The sequence below is a fragment of the Saccoglossus kowalevskii genome, chromosome 14 (assembly GCF_978046115.1).
Source record: "Saccoglossus kowalevskii chromosome 14, keSacKowa6.1, whole genome shotgun sequence".
Taxonomy (NCBI): Eukaryota; Metazoa; Hemichordata; class Enteropneusta; family Harrimaniidae; genus Saccoglossus; species Saccoglossus kowalevskii.
In genome coordinates this window covers 9,279,628-9,301,711 of record NC_140654.1, presented here as the reverse complement: position 1 = coordinate 9,301,711, position 22,084 = coordinate 9,279,628, and the positions used below count along the sequence as shown (strand labels likewise).

Sequence of the window (22,084 nt, the reverse complement as noted above, 5' to 3'; positions counted from 1 at the left end):
ATCAGTCTTAACTCGTCAATTTCAATATGAGGTTTTCAAATTTATTTACAGATTGGCTTGGATGGTTGGCTTGACAACCATGTGAATAAACCGCGTATTGGTATAAGGACAGATGTTCCGCCTTTTGGAACACCACTGATATCTATTAAGCCGGACAACCATCGTCGTTATGGTTACCAAGGAGTGGCATTGTTCAATCAACCGCGCGTTGAACGAATTTTAAGAGACAACTTAAAACGCTACAACAATGTACGAGTGTACCTTGGTTTTGAGGTAGGTGCGATATTTTGTAATATTATTATTATTGTGCGATATCTGAATATAATAGTAATATTGAGACTCACTGTGCGATATTTCAATTTATTAGCAATAATGAGATCCATTATGCAATATCCGAATATATTAGCAATACTGAGATTCATTGTGCGATATCTGAATATAATAGCAATAATAAGATCCATTGTGCGATATTTGAATATATTAGCAATAATAAGATCCATTGTGCGATATCTGAATATATTAGCAATACTGAGGTCCATTGTGCGATATCTGAATATAATAGCAATAATAAGATCCATTGTGCGATATCTGAATATATTAGCAATACTGAGATTCATTGTGTGATATCTGAATATAATAGCAATAATAAGATCCATTGTGCGATATTTGAATATATTAGCAATACTGAGATTCATTGTGCGATATCTGAATATAATAGCAATACTGAGATTCATTGTGCGATATCTGAATATAATAGCAATAATAAGATCCATTGTGCGATATCTGAATATATTAGCAATACTGAGATTCATTGTGCGATATCTGAATATAATAGCAATAATAAGATCCATTGTGCGATATCTGAATATATTAGCAATACTGAGATTCATTGTGCGATATCTGAATATAATAGCAATAATAAGATCCATTGTGCGATATCTGAATATAATAGCAATACTGAGATTCATTGTGCGATATCTGAATATAATAGCAATAATAAGATCCATTGTGCGATATCTGAATATATTAGCAATACTGAGATTCATTGTGCGATATCTGAATATAATAGCAATAATAAGATCCATTGTGCGATATCTGAATATATTAGCAATACTGAGATTCATTGTGCGATATCTGAATATAATAGCAATAATAAGATCCATTGTGCGATATCTGAATATAATAGCAATACTGAGATTCATTGTGCGATATCTGAATATAATAGCAATAATAAGATCCATTGTGCGATATCTGAATATATTAGCAATACTGAGATTCATTGTGCGATATCTGAATATAATAGCAATAATAAGATCCATTGTGCGATATTTGAATATATTAGCAATAATAAGATCCATTGTGCGATATCTGAATATATTAGCAATACTGAGGTCCATTGTGCGATATCTGAATATAATAGCAATAATAAGATCCATTGTGCGATATCTGAATATATTAGCAATACTGAGATTCATTGTGTGATATCTGAATATAATAGCAATAATAAGATCCATTGTGCGATATTTGAATATATTAGCAATACTGAGATTCATTGTGCGATATCTGAATATAATAGCAATACTGAGATTCATTGTGCGATATCTGAATATAATAGCAATAATAAGATCCATTGTGCGATATCTGAATATATTAGCAATACTGAGATTCATTGTGCGATATCTGAATATAATAGCAATAATAAGATCCATTGTGCGATATCTGAATATATTAGCAATACTGAGATTCATTGTGCGATATCTGAATATAATAGCAATAATAAGATCCATTGTGCGATATCTGAATATAATAGCAATACTGAGATTCATTGTGCGATATCTGAATATAATAGCAATAATAAGATCCATTGTGCGATATCTGAATATATTAGCAATACTGAGATTCATTGTGCGATATCTGAATATAATAGCAATAATAAGATCCATTGTGCGATATCTGAATATATTAGCAATACTGAGATTCATTGTGCGATATCTGAATATAATAGCAATAATAAGATCCATTGTGCGATATCTGAATATAATAGCAATACTGAGATTCATTGTGCGATATCTGAATATAATAGCAATAATAAGATCCATTGTGCGATATCTGAATATATTAGCAATACTGAGATTCATTGTGCGATATCTGAATATAATAGCAATAATGAGATCTATTGTGCGATATCTGAATATAATAGCAATACTGAGATCCATTGTGCGATATCTGAATATAATAGCAATAATGAGATCCATTGTGTAATATCTGAATATATATTAGCAATAAGGAGATCCATTGTGCAATATCTGAATATAATAGCAATACTGAGATCCATTGTGCGATATCTGAATATATTAGCAATTCTGAGATCCATTGTGCGATATCTGAAGATGTTAGCAATACTAAGATCCATTGTGTGATATCTGAAGATGTTAGCAATACTGAGATCCATTGTGTGATATCTGAATATATTAGCAATTCTGAGATCCATTGTGCAATATCTGAAGATGTTAGCAATACTGAGATCCATTGTGTGATATTTAAGGATATTAGCTATACTGAGATCCATTGTGTGATATTTAAGCTTAAGGATATTAGCAATACTGAGATCCACTGTGTGATATTTAAGAATATTAGCAATACTGAAATCCGTTGTGTGATATTTAAGGATATTAGCTATACTGATATCCAGATCGTCTCGGAATAAAGTATATCTCGTATATTGTGTCCTCTGTTGTCGACGCTACTAAATTATTTTGACAAGAAGCAATATAAACCGTATCACATTCCAAGATAATATTCATGCATTCGAATATACGAATAATGGTGATTACGCAGTACGTATGTTGTTGTAAATTGTAACTTAATTTATCACCTTTTACTGACTAGTGTGTAAAGGCACACTGCTAAAAGGGTTCATGTTCTCTTGTCGAATTTCACTCGCAAACGCATTATTCATTCATGACTGTATATGAACTTAGAAATAGCTATACCCACAGTTCGCGTTACAAACCCGTAACTTACTTCATAAACAAATTTGCCAAAAATGTAAATATCTACCCTCAGCTTTCAATCCAATTCTAATATGTAATTGTGATTGACCAAAGATTTACATTTGTCTACAGCCATACTGCACCTGAATGTCTTCAATTATATCTGAATACTCATAGTAATGACTGCGATCGCCCACTTGTCATTCCCGCGTTTGCTGATTGGACGACTTACTCATTACTGACACCGCCATATTGTTCCGAACACTAGAACAGCAACATTGCTAGCTAAGCTGCTGACTGGTTTGCCATTCACTGTAGAGTTTTCACAATAAATCGTGGCAGAAAAGAGACAACCAGGATTACACAGCAATCGTTTTTTTTGTGGGGGGGGTGACGGATTGACACACAATACACAACACATCCGATGAGTACTAAGGTGGTTTACCTTTGCCTATATTTGCGGTAGAGGTGTCGTAGATTTAAATTCGTTTAAAGTACAAGACACGCTGCGAAGTCAATCACTGTTTGATTTGATAGAAACTTTGATAATCAATATTGAAATTCTGTGTTTATTATTTGCAGACGATGTTGTTTTATTTTCTGATTCGATTATTGAACTACAGAGGCTGTTGAATAGCTTAAGTGAATACTGTAATCTTTGGAAAATGTCTGTCAATTTTTCCAAGACTAAAGTTGTTGTTTTTAAAGGGGAGGTAGAATTTCAAGTACTGAAAAAGTGGTTTTATAATAACAAAAGACTGTATGTTGTTTCATATTATAGGTATTTGGGAGTGTTGTTTTCCTGTCGGTTAAATTGGTCCAATGCTACTAAAATACTCGCCCAACAGGCTAAAAAGTCGTTAATGTGTTTACGCAAGCGCGTCAGTAAATTAGGCCCCTTGCCCTATGAACATTTCTTTAAAATTGTTGATACTATGATTTCCCCTATTTTAACTTACGGGTCTGAAATTTGGGGTCACTATGGTTATGAAACGCTTGAACGCGTCCAGCACCTTGCATGTAGAATGTTCTTGGGTGTTTCCCAAAATGCACCAACATTTTTGTTTCTAGACTCAAATATCGTTTATACTTGGCAAGGAGATGTCACAACCTTGGACAAACTTAATAATTATTGTAATTTTAAAACGCGGCTTGAGCCCGAGTGTTATTTGTTTGCTATTTCTATTCCCTATCATTTCTATCATACGTTTATGTTATCCCGTTTTCGTTGTTCTTCTCATTGTCTTAGGATAGAAACCGACAGGAGAAATGATATCCCAAACGTTTTTGAAAACGTAGAAATTGAAGATGAATTACACTTTGAATTGAAATCTCTTGCAGCCTTCCATTTTCATTCCCTCAAATTACGTTATGAAATTTATAAACACAGTGTGTGACATTACTGTTTTTTATATGTTATTTATAGTTTATGTATTTTGGGCCACAGGCCTTTGCATTTGATGGCAAAAAAGACCATTACTGATAATCAATATTGAATATCCACTAATTTCTAGTCCACGTGGGATTATGACACTATATCATCTTTTGAAAGTCGTTATATATATTTGACATAAGAAATAATTAGCATCTAAAAAAGTTTTTTTTTTTTTTTTGAACACTAAGTTTCTTTTAAATGTAATATTCAATTAAAATTTTAATGGAAAACCGTTGCCGAACAAAGTTTGAACGAACACACAAATTGCGACGCAATAGTATGTACATATAATAATATGTACCAATGGTGTCACTGATGCGACCATAAGAATATATTATGGTATGGTGACCTCGTTATTAGTAGGGTAAATAAACAGGAGAAAAATTAAAAAAACAAACAAGAAAACCTCAGACTCTTACATTAAAAGTAACATTTTTAAAATAATGTTTGTAACATGTTTGCGACAATATGTGTACATAATAATGCCAATTAACTTGAGTAGGGCTACTCGCGTGTTTGAGAACAAGTGAAACACAGCGATAGCTATCATATAAATAGTTATAGCATTGCAATCTGTGCAACTGTATTGTAATGTGTTATTAAATAACGCATTTATAACGTAATAATCATGTATAAAAATAGCAATGTAATCACGTTTTTCGATACTATGCAATCAACTTTTTAGTACTCAACCTATCAAAACATGATTATCGACTGATTAAACTGTTATTGTTTGTTTATTTGATTATTGCGCCAGATTAGGTCATATGTCAAAATACACGAGTCGATAAATATAAAATGAATTACGTTAGACACATCCAGCCCTTTGGGATTTTACTAAGAAATCTGATATTGTGACTTGTATACAAATGAATGGCAAGCGTGCCTACTTATAAATAGATTGCTCACTTTTGTCAAATGTACAATGCAGATAGTTTGCCAGATATACAGAATGTTTTCACTGGGAGTTCCAATTATTTGATGTTATTAGAATTCTCAAATTTCGGAGAAATCTCGCAAATATTATAATTTACGCCTTCAGTATAATTGCTGTATTCGAAAAGTAAGTGCACCTCGTCTTTGATTTCTGAAGACATTTAATCATTTTGATTACCCTTGCATGCAATGTTAATTTGTTGGTGTTTTGTTCAATAAAGTAAAATATTATGGAAGTTTATATATGGCTGAACCCGGGTTACTACAAAATAAACAGTAACCCGAATTTTGCCATCACATTTTTTTTCGAATAACATTAGCTTCCCGTTTCTTAGCACGGATTAGAGTTTCATGTGCCATTCGAAGATTCGCATTTTACAGTTTTGAAAATGTATCCTTCATTTCTATTTCGTAGACAAGTTTTAACATCATATCGTTTGACCAATTTCCGTTTGCAGTTCTGAAAATGTCTTAACATAATAGTACATAACAATGATACATACAAATCGAAATACCACACACATATTATATACAATCCAAAGTTGACTTATTGCTTGACGTTTGGCATTGTAAACAAATCAATCAAGTAAATGAAAACAATTATATATAAAGTTAAATAAAAAGACATGTATATCAACTTTTGAAAGTCATTATATATATATTTGACATAAGAAATAATTAGCATCTAAAAATGTTTTTTTTTTTTGAACACTAAGTTTTTTTTATGTAATATTCAATTAAAATTTTAGTGGAAAACCGTTGCCGAACAAAGTTTGAACGAACACACAAATAGCGACGCAATAATATAAAATTGTTTCTATGTAAATAATTTCACTTTATCAATTTGATTTTACGTGTACCAATGGTTAAATAAAAAAGATATGTACCAACAACAGTCACGATATAAATATGGCTGTATTTTCTCGAATATTACCTGGGTGACCCAACTTGTTTTATTTTTATATAATCTCACAGTACACCGATTTTGTGGACAGATTCCTGATATTTTCTGGATGGCTTTTACAACCAATGTTCGCCATATATCACATTGAAAATAGTAGAAGTAAGTTGTGGCGATGTTTCCCGAACATTGTACATTTCTTGCTCTTTACCCATATAAGGACATATATCTATTTATTTGTATTGCAGGTTATTGACGACAGTTCCAAAGATAGTCACGTGGTTGTAACAGTTCGCAGGCTGTCTGATAACAAAACGCACAACTATACATGCAAGTATCTATTAGTCTGTGAAGGCGGGAGAAGCGCAACTAGGAAAAGGCACGGACTTCAGTTTGTCGGTAGCTCGTTCAGTAAGTAACATTCACCAAGTATTCTTCTATTGCAGTATAAAATTCATCCTAAAAATACATTAATCGCAAATGACCGCTGATGTCTCGTTGAGCGCGAGAGAGCCACGCGACGTCCCCCAATAATGTTCTATTTTCTACCGCCATCGCCGTTTTTGAGGTAGGAACCTACTCATGAATGCAAACACTCTGAATTTGTTTTCCAAAAAAATGTACTTTCAGGCAATATAAGGTTATTGAAAAAGTAGTAGGTCACCAGCCTAATTTCCGAGAAAAATGATGGTTGTATTTTCAGTGTATAGTGGCCATTTTGGTAGTAGTATAACGCTTTTACCATATATTCCCATGGCAGAGATAGTGAACCATATCTCAAATTGTAGGCTGGTTACACGGGCTAAAAAACACATTGTGAGTGATGAGATTCTCCTTTTGCCCTCAATTATTTCAAAATTCTGTGTTTTAAAAAGTCTCGAAAATGCAATTTAACATTGTGCTCTATGCAAATGTTCTAAAATGACAATATTAAAATAGCTTTTTGTTCAAAATATGTTATTTAATGTGTCATGGGACAATAGCTCAATGGTATTACATAATAAACCAATGAACACTACCATGCGATTTATGACCAACTTTTTAACAAATTATGAGTAGGGTTCAACCTTGAGTCAGGAAAGCGGCTGATCTGCCCTGGCTCGGAAGATGAATTCTGATTGGCTAAAAAAAACAAAAAAACTTGTGGCGTTGAATGCACGTTCATTGTCAGTATTGTTATGCAAATTCAAACTAGCTAATCATTTACAACCTTCCGAGCCAGTGCAGATTAGCCCCAGGAAAGAAGTAAACATGAAGCCGGTAGAGAATGGAAAACTATATTGTTGCAAACTCTCTTGCTAGCAATGTTATCTCGGTGGCCGTCTGTTAATAAGGTACAATTTGTAGCATGAAAGCAAATACTAAGAACTATCAACAGTATATGTCATACTAAAAGCTGTGGCTAAAGAGCATGTTTGTTATGCAATGCACGTGGTTTATATCATTACACAAGCTAACAGACAGGTTTGCCCTTGGGGTAGAAATAATGACATCGTAAAATGACCCCTTTTTGTAGGTTTATTGAACTCCTTGAGCCGAGTTATTTCTGTTATTACTGTATACACAGGTCACCGTACGAAACGAAAGGCATACAATCTATTAAAAGGGGGAGACGTATTTCAGAATTATACAAACATCAACGTTCGTTTGTTTTTACACAGAGCAAGGTATTTCTTTTGAGAAAAATTGTCTGAATTGATGCAAAATATAGATTTTAAAACTATCTGAAAAAAATCTATTGTTGTAGCGTAATTACTTCAAGACAATCAACGATAATTGCATCCAGCTCACACCTGATTGGATTTGTCAACCAATTGAAGCGCGTATTACTTAAGCGGCATGTAACACAAGTAATGAGAACTGAATATGTATAGTCAACTGCAGTTTTTACATCGGCGAGTAGATTCTCGGATTGGCGTCATAAGAAACAAGTGGCGTATACAACAGATTGTTTATTTACATCAAAACACGTGTTTCGTGTCATAGTAATATGGCCAAAATAAAAACAGCCGTTATTCAGCCATCTTTGATCTGATTATGAAACACACTGATATGTATGATGTATGTGCCAAATACGAATGAAAATGGTACATAATTTGTGGAAATATAGTAGTAAGGCCAAAAAGTCAGATGGCTGTCAATCGGCCATCCTTGACAAGATTTTGAAACAAATTGTCATGAACATGCATCCTAACATGTATAAAGTACATGTATGTGCCAAAAAAACAAAAACAAGATGCCTGCCAGTCGACCATCTTTGATCCAATTGCGAAATAAATCGTCATGGACATGTATCCTAACATGTATAATCTATGTACCAAGTTTGAATGACAACTGACAAAGCATGTCCAAACTACTACATTTTCAAAAAAACAAGATGGCTGCCAGTCGGCCATTTTGAATCGAATCGCTAAACCACTGCATGTGCACATGTCCCACATAAGGTACTAGGCCCATGCAAAGAATGAACGGAATCGGTCCACAGGATTCTGAAATATGACGTTGGATAGACTGACGCACGGACAGACGGACGCACGGTTGGTCGGACGGACAGTCTCACGGACGGTCGGGGACATATATCCTAACTTGTATGATCTATGTACTAAATTTGAATGAAAACTGACAAAGCATGTCCAAAATACGACATTTTCAAAAAACAAGATGGCTGCCAGTCGGCCATCTTTGATCCAATTGTGAAATAAATCATCATGGACATGTATCCTAACAGGTATAATCTATGTACCAAGTTTGAATGAAAACTGACAAAGCATGTCCAAAATACAACATTTTCAAAAAACAAGATGGCTGCAAGTCGGCCATTTTGAATCGAATCGCTAAACCACTGCATTTGCATATGTCCCACATAAAGTACTAGGCACATGCAAAGAATGAACGGAATCGGTCCAAGGGATTCTGAGATATGACTCCGGACGAACGCACGGACGGACGGAGACCGAATTATAAGTCCCCGTTTTCGGACTTCGTCCGAACGGGGACTAATAATCAGTGGAAGGTACGCGCAATTGAATATTGGTTATTTTAAATTAATTTGATTTGTTTGCAGAGCAGCAATGGTTGGTGCTCGACACAGTGACGTTCGACAAGGAATTAAAAGCGTCGTTAAAAGACCTCTGGTTCGTCACCAATAGAAATAACAATATTGCAATAGTTTCATTGCCTGATGATACCCTGCGATTCGAAATATTGTTAAATGAGTAAGTTATCCATTAATCTATATTTATTTTGCATGTTTATCGTTACATTTTGTGACATTAATAAATTTAAACTGCAGCTTAAATAACCAATAAACTGAATTTACTAAAAGATATTTATCTTTATTATACTAAATGATACTTTCTGTTAACAGTGACGCTCTGGAAAACGATGTCGTTGAAGTAAACGAGACTGCGAATCTCATACAGAATCTTGGAATTGATTCAAATAAACTTTATTTTAAAAGAAGAATTGTTTATACTTTCCATGCTCGACAGGTTAGTTATTTACATTCTGCAAAGTTAATTCTACATACACGTCGCGTACACCATCAGAATTATAACATTCGTAAACCGGAAGTGAAATTGTGACCACATTTTATTTTCATTACCTTTTTTCACTCTCTTTGATAGATACAGCACTGGTATGATGATAAAGTTGTTTTTCTTGGAGATGCAGCCCACTGTATGCCGCCATTCGCTGGCCAAGGTATCTGTATAATTGCTCCATGCTTGATACTTGCATTTCAATTTGTATTACCATCGTTTCCGACCGCCAGCAAAATTTCAATTTCAGTGTCACGTGATATTTTTGTTCGAGTACGTCATACAATCCGCCATTTTATTCAGTCTTTTTCGTAACTAGATTGTTTTTGTAACTGACAAATATCAAACAACGAGTCACGTGATGGTTTAGTTCAGTTTTTAAATAACAACAAATTGAGACTGAATCAACCACTTCAATTCTGAACATGTTCAATACATTTGTTAGTCCGTCAGTTCATATCTCGAGATACAAGCATATAGTAAAACTATTACTAAAAGAATGGATCTACATTTCCGGGTATCTGTGTGGCCTCGCCCAAGGCTACATATTTAATTGCATCGTTACGATATTGTATTGTATGGACAGTGATGCCATTGAACCAATATTGCATGACTAGACTTTTGATTAACAAGATGTACGAGTAAATTACGGTGACACAAAGTCTAGACTCTGTTGTGTGACCAGTGGCGATGAATTAATTGAATATGCGTTCACTTCAAGAAAATATAATTCGACAAATTATGTCAAAGTGTCTTCATTTACAATTAGCAATCACTTTTCATTGGCCATACTTCGACCTAGCCAATGGGAAGGCGCCTTTGCTGATTGTGTCGGCAGGTCTTGTTTAAACCATTTAGACTTTAATGTATTTTTTTCAAATAATAGTCTTTAAACAAATATTTTGCTTTAAGGTTTATGTAATGGTATCCGAGATGCCGGTAATTTAGCCTGGAAAGTGACCTTTGCTATAAGAGGCACACTCTGCTTTGAAAACATGCGATTAATAGGAAACCACACTTCAAATGGGGTAGACAAAATGCAACAAATAAAAGTGAGCAACAAACAGTTATTACAATCATTCGAAAGAGAAAGATGCGATGATGTGAAAAATATGACAATACGGTCAATAAGTAAGTGTTCTTTCTTTATATTCGAATAAAAAAAGACGATTCGGGATAAGATCATGATAAAAACTTTATTCCAAAATTACATCTGTGGTATAAATTGAAAACACAGTGGGTAAAATGATGTGTTGAAAGAAAAAAAAAAAACGTTTCTAGATATTGTCATGCTGCTTTCATTAGTATATATCATTACTCACTTGATGAAAAAATGTAGTTTTTGGTTCACTATTGCATGGAATGCCGACAGCATGATTGTACTAATAATTGCGCCATATTTGTATGAAAATTATATATTTCAAAAAAGACAAATAATTTCGGCATTCGAATATACATATTCAAAAGGTGGTGGTTGTCGGGAACGAGGTTCGACTGTATTCGTATTTGTGTAAATACACATTCGCATATGTTGCTACGTGTAGCATGGGACCCACACCAAACACACGTGATCGCGAAGACTACCTCCCTTTATTATGAATAATGTGATGATCGGCATTAACCCCAACATGGTAATTTTGTCTTATTTCAGATATTGGTCGTTTTTTGACTCTCAGGAACCCGATTATTTTAACACTCAGGAACTTACTTCTTCTGTTAATTCATTTTCTGGGATTCAGTTCTAAACTTATTGTAAAACCAGTATTACAATTCAAAAGTGGACTTTTTGATGACACATGTGACGGGTATGTTATTACATGGCTACATAGTTTAAGTTTACTCATATCACGTGACCACACTCTCATATATCTTTCCGGCATGTATGTTACCATTTATATCACATTTGGTATGTTCGTAGTCGTTAACACACCAAGCTATACAAACATAACAAATTCACTATTAGAATAAAATGATGTGAATAAAGCTGGAATTTTTTTTTTTCGGATTATGATTTTCCTTCTCACAAGTACTTAATTAGCACAACTATGATTATCAGTCGGAGCATTGTCATTGAAATTCATCATACCCACACAACTTATGTAGATATATAATGTGTTCAGCTGGTTGCTATGGGCAATGACGCATTTCGTTATATCTTTATCTTTCTCCCCTCAGTGCCGGTGAATTATTCATCCAACCAAACGTTCTCACATCCTCGTCCAAGACACCACTGCTGTTAGACAAAGTGAGTGAGTTATGTTGTTCCCCATTTCCCTTTACTACCAACGGTAAATGTTGTTTTTGCTGGGCGTTTCAAGCGCTGCTAGGAAAACCTCGTGTTTCTCAGCATATCTCACGTTGTTGGGCCTGAACAAATTCTGTTTCTGTTGTTTGTGTATCCAATTTCCCGAAATAGTCAATTAACATACATCCGACCAACTCCAGTAGAAGATCTCGTTTGCGCGATCGCTTCAGAAAAAATGATTCAATAACAATCGATGCTTACTTTTAAAGCAAGTATAATATTCTGAATTTATCCGCATACTAGCCAATGACAGTGTTTTTTGTGAAACAGGTATGCTGACAACAGAATCACTTCCCTGTCATTGGTTATATGTTTGTCATCTGTACAATCATAATGAATGCCAAATTACATGAAATGTACACATCATTTTAATCCTTAATTTATATTTTGCAAAATGCAGGTTCTTGGTATTGGATTTTCTCTTATATATTACAACAAATTTCCAGATTTTTCCAATCGAATTCAGACTAAAATTTTGAATCCTTTGAATGCAACAGTTTTTCAAGTTCTACCGCCAAAGAATATGTTCAGTCAACACAACATTGGTAAGTATGGTAGGTCAACTCACTCGTGCGGAAGAATATAATTTCAAAACTACTTCGGCTTCGTCCAATAAGAAACTGGTTGCGCGCATAAATAGTAATGCAAATAAGCATCCAAATAGCGAATCACAACTTGTCGTTGGATTTTTTTTACAATATTTACAAAACATTAATATTAAAAGAGTGGTGGTCGGGGGTGGTCGTCGCGTCGCGTTCTGTTCGATATGGGACTCACAACGACGTACACAACGCGTGTAAAAATACATTGTTTATTTACATGAAATCCGAGCACGCGCTACTGGACGACCACCCACCTGTTAACAACATCAACTGGTAATACGAAATACATGTATTTCTGGTTAACTATTTTAGATGATTCTTATTGTATTGGTACACGTATCATAAAAATGGTCGATGTGGATAAGGAGTTACATAAATGGTTCAGATCCAAGAAATGTGACGTCGTTGTCCTGAGACCTGACAGGTGGGTGTATCCTGGTTGACGATGACAGAATCAGTAAAATAAGCTATGAAATCTCACGTAAATAGACCATTTTCCGTACACTGCGAGAATCACGCGTTATGCGTGAAATCGAACGGTCATAGCGTCGTAGTCGCGTCAAACATCGCGTGGGATTCGACAAACGCAAAAGTATTTTGGGGACATTTCCATGCTTAATAATGTGCTGTCCACATTTGATGATAGGCAATTTCGATTAAGTAAGGGTATTCGGAAGCAATATTCCTATGTCGAAGATCGGCCGGTCGGTGTGAGCTACGAAATAAGGAAATTCGAGTTCAAAATCAAATCGTTCGAATTTTGCGGCAGACGTTCGACGCGCGTCTTTCATGCATCTCGTGAGATCTCGCAATTGTACGGAAAATCACCTATTGTGATGAATATGATAAATGCAAACAATTCTGTTTTCTTCCATCGTTGTAGGTTCATCTATGGTTACTGCAGTGATAACAATCTTCCGATAATGTTGGAAAAATTGTGTTTAATGTTGACTGGTAAAACGACGCTGGGAAACTTATCTAGAAACAGATCCAGGCGACGTACTTTGACTATTGTTGTAATATGCTGCATAGTAGTAACCTGTTTTATTACTTTATTTCTTATGGGTGGTCCTTCATCTTTCGAATCTATCATAGTCTTTTGATAAACCGGTTAATAAAAATAATTATTCTTACAAAATAATGCTGTTATTATCTCAGTGTCTTGTTAATCTGACATTCTGGCGTTCAATCCGTACCGTTCACGCCTTACACAATATCTCGCAGCGAACGAAAAATTACAGATTGCGTTACAGTCGCCAATCAGTTTAGAATACATACATATACATATCTGTTCTATTTTTATAGAAGAACCTTCCCAAATAAAAGAAATTCTAAAATTTAAAAACATAGGAGGTAGTCACTAAACCATGTACTTTCACACTCAAGCAAGAGAATAGACATGTTGGTGAACTAGCCTTGCACTGTGAGTGTTTTATTGTTTACACTCTGTAAAATACCATTTTGTTCACAAATAAAAAAATTTAAAAAAAAAGAACTGCAGACCTCACTTCTTTATATTTTTGAGTGGGCCAGCCATGTTTCCACATACAAAAATACACATAATATTTCTATTTAATTTATTTTATTAAAAAAAAAATATATTTTAGAAGCATAACAATACAACGACTAGATTTGGTGTCAGTGTTTGCTCCCAATTCATACTGGAATATTGCCAGCAATAATTAATAAAGCTTGTTCAGAAAACCATTTATTCCCGACATCATATTCAATGGCTAGTTCTCAGGATCTACAACAGTAAATAAATAAACAGAAATCATTTTGATGCCATGTTCTCAGACGACACTGCCACAGATATTCAACACCGTCATATCGAATTTGGATTTGGACCATACCATTTCAAGCTGTAGGGTGTCTAAACAATGACGCAACAAACAATAAACACATCTTCCACCCACCACACAAATTTTAGCCACAATTTAACAACCAGGAAAGCAACAAATATCAGGCTGCATCTTGAAAACAACGAGATACCGCATTACAACCAGTCATTACAAACATGAAGTCCTCCACCCCTCCCAGTACACCCTACAGCATTAATGGTTCCTATACTCATATACTTGCATCTATGTACAACAAGCTTAGCCAATAGATGCACCTGACTCATCAAACTTTTGAAAAACCACTCATTCTAAATATTGTTGAGTGAGGGCGCTATTTACTAATGAGAGGAATCTTTTAAACGAATTAAACAGATATACATCTTTTCCTACCAAGGATACATCGTGGGAATGCCGGAATCTAAAAAGTTTAGAACAGAATCAGCGAACTTCTTTGTATGGAGTCCGGTCAATATTAAATTCTGCAAACAAATCTTACAAGTGAATAAAAACCCTGTAACTTAGCATCAAGAGCAGAGGTGGGTCATTATCCACTACTGCTCAGAGCAAAAGTTCAAGCTATTAATTACTGGTTGCATATAAAGGAACTCCCAGATGATAATCTTACAAAACAGGCTATCTAGAACAAACAAAACACAATACTATACAATACAAATGGCTGAATGCAATACACACAATATTGAAAGCCTGAAGACAATTCACTAAACTTCATAAAAGAAAAAAACACTTACTATCAAACAAAAAATCAAATTAATCGAATTTTAAAAACTTCCCTTGAAAATAAATATACCAGTTTCTGGAAAGAAATGATTTCCAAAGAAAATAGCAAACTGAGAACATATGCTAAATTTAAAACAGAATATATCTTTGAGCCATATTTGAATGAATTTGACACTCATAAGAGGAAAATGTTGGCAAAATTGATAATTAGTAACCATAACTTGGCAATAGAGGAAGGCAGATATTCATTGCCTAAGAAACCTATAAACAAAAGAATATGCAATAACTGTGACAGAAATTCAATTGAAGATGAAGAACATTTTCTATTGAATTGCCCAAAATATAACACACACAGGGAAAACTTCATCCAAAAAATGATGACACTACTTTCATCCAACAATAAAAATATACAGTTCACATATATACTCTCAAGCAAAGATCCTGGCATAATTATAGAACTGGCCAATTATATTTACACAACACAAAGATTTATTTAACATTTAAATACTAGTTAAGTCCTTTTGTATTGTTTTTTGTACAATTCTTACATATATCTTGTTATTATTTTAAAACTCATTTTTTGATGTACTTATCCTATGTAAATCTTTTTACACGGAGGCAATAAAGTATTATTATTATATATTATTATTATACCATTTTCCCGGAAGGAGCAAAACTGGGGTGCAAAAATACTCCTGCTTTGTCACGTGCAAGTTTACGTTACACCCCAAAACGGAATGCGCGCGCATGCGAAACGCCGTATCTGTGACTTCCGGGAAAGTGGTCTATGTAATGGCCTGTAATGCTTTTTACACGCGTTGACCTAGCAACAAGCGCTACTTGACGTAATGGACCACACGAAGGTGTCCAAACGTCGATATCGTTTTGATCTGTAGCCGTCCATTAATAAAAATTATGTTTTTAAGAAGTTTTGTTATATTCTGGGTGGCGACCAAACGCAGTGGTCGATTTGAACTATTGCACATTGCCTTCACCCATATACCGACTATTGTGACGTCACAGAAGCGTCCCACACGAGAGGGCGCCACTTATGGGAGTCGTGTTGACAGCTACCTAGCACCCACATGTTACCAATCAACAAGCAAAGCAATATACTAGTATATTGCTTCAAGACTGTAACTGCACTGGTGCCTAACACGAGTGCCCATACATTACTTCCTGGGAAGAGTGACATTGTTTCTAGACTGTCGACAGTCCTCGTGCCTAATTTGTTAGGATACTAATAGCAAACGTCTTCGGCCACAGACATTTCAGCGAAGGCCGGGGCATCAGCTATAAATTCTGTTCAGTACTGATGAAAAACCACGTAATGTTGCAAGCGTTAATGTTGCGACATTTCTTGCAAACGCCTTCGGCCTGAGAACTGTCGACAGTCTACGTTTATCCCTAAGGAAGGGTATTGCTTCTGTCAATAAAATCAACACAATAGTGTTCGTTTGATGAAAAACTAAACGTTTTACGTAACTGTCGTAACCCGTCGCAAAGGCACAGAAATTATCAAAGTTACTTGCTACGTACATTCGTCCGAAACGCACACAGATCACCAATTTACACAGATTACTATAAAGTTTGGTCCTTTGCAGAGCAACATTAGGTGATTTCCTTCACAGTATGTATTTATTGAAATTAAAGACCTCACAATTACTACTTCGAAAAAATATAATATAATATAACTTTAATGTTGATACAATATGCTGTTGCGTAATATAGTTGAAATATTCAGTTTATTAGTCACGGTTAGAGAAAAAAAAATACAAATACTGTTCTCAATACAATCAGTTTAAAGCGTTGTAGTCGTCACCTGCTCATGCGTCAAATGGCCATAGCGTATCATTGTTTACAAACAAGCGTCTACCCATGAGCCTTTGCTTGTTTGAGGGGGACGATACGTTGCGAATATGGAAATATAACGACAATTAGTATGCAACATTATCTGTTACACAACCAGCACTAATCACCACAGTAGAACGACTTAATATAAACTCAGAATATATTTACTAACGGAAACCCCACTGGCAATCCGGAGACTTACAACACCGTGACGATATCAACGATATAACAGAAATTGTAAGAATAGTACAGAACTGGCCAGTATGCCCTTGATATACATCGATAAGTTCTTGGCCGTGTAAGAAAATTAGTGGAAAAGCTTCTAATCGGATGAATATAAAAATTGAAACAAAAGAACACACTGCGGTGGTTTCTATCACGTTCGCATTCATGTCGTCGTCTCACTTCAGAGTCCGTATTTTGCAACAATGTATGAGTCAGAGTACAGTATTATTGAACTTGTATAAAACGAAATGAATAAGGCGATTAACAAATATTGCTTGTTTCAATTATAATGTTTCACAGATAAATGATTCAAAAATTACTCCGACAGCGTTTTTAACAAGTTTTATTGTCGTCGCTTGGGACTCAATTCCCGCGCCTGCGCAGGTGACGATCCTCCCGCTTTAAGTTGTTCAAAACGCTTGCTGTGCAGAACGACGAATGTCAGTATTCTTCCTTTTGATTCATAACTTTCATAGCATAACGAAAACTGATCAGACAGACAAATATAAACCATGTATTTGTTTGGTGGCGCTGTTAGCATTACTAAATGCCAACCTTCGTAGCCAACTTCACATTTATACCACGTGTAGCGTCATACTATTATAATTCATGTTCATGAATTCGATGAAAAAGTTATTAAAATAATGTTTTCTTGAAAAAATATATTCGTATCAGAGCACAGGGAGCTCAGGAACTATGATCAACTGTACGCACTCCCTATGAGCGCGGGGGGGGGGGGTATCTAGTGTAAGAAATAGACAAGGGATGAAGGCTCCAGCCAGCTAACATTTTTTAAACTCGAAAAAACAGACGAAAAAAATAAAATCTAAAAAAATACCAGGTTAAAGAATATTAGTTGCTCCTTCGAATTTACAGTTGATTATAGTTCCTGGGTTCCCTGTGATCAGAGCATGCGTATCGCTCGTTGCCTGGTTAGTTATAAAAACAAATAATAAACCAAATAACCGACTGGTGGCGGTGTTGGCAGAACAACACACATATACATCAGACGAAAACTACGCGTCCTAATAGGAGTGTGTATTTATATATTTAGTTGACCATCTTACATCGTCGAAACAAGGGATAAAATACAGAAAAAGCAGAACTGATATAAGAATGGTAGAGACCAAGAAAGCAATAATTAAATAAAGATAATAGTAAATAAAAGAATAATTAAAAGTAATGAATAAATAATTATCTTCAACCATATAAGCGATTAACATGTAAAATTGGCAAAATTAACAGAAAAAGAAAAAAAAAACGGTTGACCGAAAGATTTGTGTCAAAATGTTGAACTTTGACCCTCTATTTTAGTAAAAATGTATACGACCACTCATTTAGACAAAATATGTAGAACACTGAAGGAGCCTGTCTATACGTGTTAGTCTGATTACCCACGGGCTTTGTATGCACATACAATAACATGTATATAAATTATAGTTCAGGCAGTTGTACACCAACGCACGGTTACTCGAAGAACCGTGATTAACGACACTAGTCACGATAACCAATAATCGTCCATGCGTAACTGAATCGTCACCACGATACACGTTATGGCAAGTTACATTGATACCTTGTCAATTTGTATCATTATAGGTTTACGTAAGGTTAAAAATATTGAAAAACATTATTATTCTTGTTTTGCCGAATAATTGCCGAATAACAAATACAGATCACTGGCAGTACACAGAAATTTATCTCCAGTTATCTTAGTTTGTACTCATAACCAGCGCAGCGTTGTGAGACAGGTCTAGATATAATTTATTTGTATATACCATATCCAATTGTTCGTAAGTTAAAGATGCCCTTTGTTCATGTATGCAGCGGGTCATCGTGGGACAAAAGAACTTTCTCTCAAACTTTTCGCAAAAAGTACTAGACTACTGAGTATACTAGTAAATACAATAAATACAATATAATGTCTCATCAGTTTATAGCAACAAAATCAATTCAAATTATGACGACTTAATGCTAAAAAAGAAATAATAGTTACGACTATTTCGATACTGACAAGTGTAATATACGAGGTGTTGTTGTCTTATTGTTGTTTATACAAAAAAGTAATATTTTTATCATGATAGTGTAATAATTATGTTAACCTTAATTTTGTTTTAGAGTGAAATAAGTTGAATATAATTTAATGATCGATCATTTATAAAAAAAAAACAAAAAAAACTTGACATCAATGATGTGCAATGGGATATTTTATCAGCAATAGGCAAACCTAGAACAAACGACATATCTCCACAACCATGGAGGTAGAAAACTACTCCATGTCACAAAAAAGGCCAACGAACTGTCTGGTACATGTACATGTATGAATTGAAACGCTTTGTGACACTAGAGGGCGTGCTTTTTAAGAAAATGCATTCGGGTATAAAGCAAACAACGGTAAAAATATTTGTATGGGCCTACGTATCGAAAACCGAGCTATGGAATCGTATCACATTCGAGGGAAAAATAAAACATCCATTCAGTGCAGGATTACATTCTTACTCAGACTACTCTTACACAGCTTTTTCAGCAACAGGATCAGCAGCCAAGACTGACAGTTTACATTTTAATGTTGATACTAGTACTTTGTTTTTTTAATACATTAAAAACAAATCACTGAAACAGTAACGCGCAAACTAGAACAATCCTTTGAAATACATAGCACAGAAACATTACACGATGACAATAAAGGTAAAAACCACAAAAACAAGTTACGAACCTATAGGAAAATTAAAACAGAATTTGCATATGAAAAATATCTCACCACAATCAAAAATCCAAATCATAGAGCAGCTATGACAAAGCTCAGAATAAGTGCTCATACCCTTCAAATCGAAAGAGGCAGATATAATAACATTTTAGCGGAGGACCGAATTTGCCCAGTTTGTGACAAACAGGAAATTGAAAACGAAAAACATTTTCTTCTCAATTGTAATTTATACAAGAAGGAACGAGAAATCATGATCAACAATATTAAATACAATATAAGCAACTTGGGGACGGATGACGAAAAACTTACAAATATACTAAAAAGTAAAAATGACAAAACAATTATTGAACTAGGAAAATTCATCCACACTTGTTTCAAATTACGACAAGAAAAAATCTTAAAATGCCAGATGCCTCAACCAACCACCATTTTATTTCTTCTTCTTTTCAATTGTCTATGAATGTCTTGTGTTTTTTGTTTGTTTTTTTGCTATCTTTTTGTATTACTTTATTGTATTTTCAACTAAGATCCCACTCCGGGATACGGTTTCAATAAAGATTATTATTATTATTACATTTAGATTACTTCTACAATAAAAGACGTGTTACCACTGTGGCACCAAGCGAGATTTGTTTTATCTGAGGTACCTTAACTTATGTAAACAAACTGTTGATTCACCCACAATTAAAACACACAATGAATGTTTGTAAAAGCCATTAATTTCGAAACTTAAAAATAGTATATTTGATGGTTGCGTGCGAGTTTATGTTGTATGTAATCCTTTCTCATCTAAGTCACTTTTGAGTACACGTTGCTATTTACTTGTTTTGTGTACTCTACTAGAATTATCAGATTTTATCTCAGTCGAGGTTGCAATGCAAACATTGATGTTGAAAGGAAAGAGCTGTAATTAGTAGTCTGAGATACTTATCGGATTCAAATCTGATGTGGTTTTGGTGGTTGGGGTTGAATTAAAGCGGGGGGGGGGGGTCACCTGCGCACGCACGGGAATTGAGTCCCAATCATCGACGATAACAGCACACGCTAAAGACGTTTAGGCTCATGGGTAGACGCTTGTTTGTAGATAATGACACGCTATGGCCATCTGACACATGCGCAGATGACGACTCCCCCGCTTTAAGTTAATTGAGTTGTTCGTATAACGTAATAATACTACTAATAATAATCTTTATTGCGTTCTTATCTTTATTAGAATTAGGAAAAATAGCAACAAAGATGTGAAGAAAGACAAACAAAATAAAAAAAAAATAAAGCAAGGAAAAACAACAAAACTGACAAACTAAATATAGTACAACAAATATTGGAAAAATAAACGTATCTCTGTCACCTAAGAGTAAATTAAACATTGAGCTTAAAATAAATAGTTGTTATTCCAGCACAAAATAACATATTTGTTGGATAAAATAACGAACTCGCTGTTGAGGACGCAACTTGCGAGTACGTCTACGGAAGTGTCCCGGGGAAATATCAATTTGATATCCAAACTGACACGTCACATTCGTAGAAATATGGCGTTATCAAGCATAAGCAGTCAAGGTCGCGTACAAAACACAGAAGAAACAACAGGTAGCATGGTATTTCTAGGAGCAATCGTTAAATGAATACCAAACGGCAAAGCAAACACCCATATGTACAGACGGTTTTCGTTGCTAGGGAACCTGACCTGAAGTGCGCCTTGTAGAGGCACACGTTCGCCGCGTGTTCATATCAAATCTAGTTCATCATGATAAAATAAAATACAGTCACGGTACTTATTTAATGACGTAGAATTTACTTAAAAATAAGATGGATATCGATATAAAGTTCGAAGATAGGATCGGAAAAATAACATGGGTAAAATAGAGTACATTAGTTTCTTTTTTTTATATTTTCTTTAATGATGATGAACTTGAGACGCTTCTCCAACACAATTATTATAACTTTATCTATAATTGCAAAAATATTCATCGGTATTTTCAATATAATTAAAATTAGATCTTAGTTAGGTCTTTTT

General features: G+C 34.6%; 1 protein-coding gene across 1 annotated transcript in view; it reads left to right on the top strand.

Annotated features, from left to right (window-relative positions):
• The window catches only part of LOC102804895 (uncharacterized), a 38,235-nt gene extending 24,383 nt beyond the window's left edge, over positions 1-13,852 (top strand). Inside the window, exons 3-13 of the mRNA XM_085507634.1 lie at positions 52-273; positions 6,514-6,676; positions 9,330-9,480; positions 9,633-9,756; positions 9,892-9,967; positions 10,717-10,935; positions 11,456-11,609; positions 11,980-12,049; positions 12,510-12,654; positions 13,024-13,135; positions 13,595-13,852. Coding sequence (XP_085363760.1) covers positions 52-273; positions 6,514-6,676; positions 9,330-9,480; positions 9,633-9,756; positions 9,892-9,967; positions 10,717-10,935; positions 11,456-11,609; positions 11,980-12,049; positions 12,510-12,654; positions 13,024-13,135; positions 13,595-13,814 — 1,656 coding nt within the window. The 3' untranslated portion in view covers positions 13,815-13,852. The remainder of the gene's footprint in view (positions 1-51; positions 274-6,513; positions 6,677-9,329; positions 9,481-9,632; positions 9,757-9,891; positions 9,968-10,716; positions 10,936-11,455; positions 11,610-11,979; positions 12,050-12,509; positions 12,655-13,023; positions 13,136-13,594) is intronic.
• Positions 13,853-22,084: the final 8,232 nt, after the last annotated feature.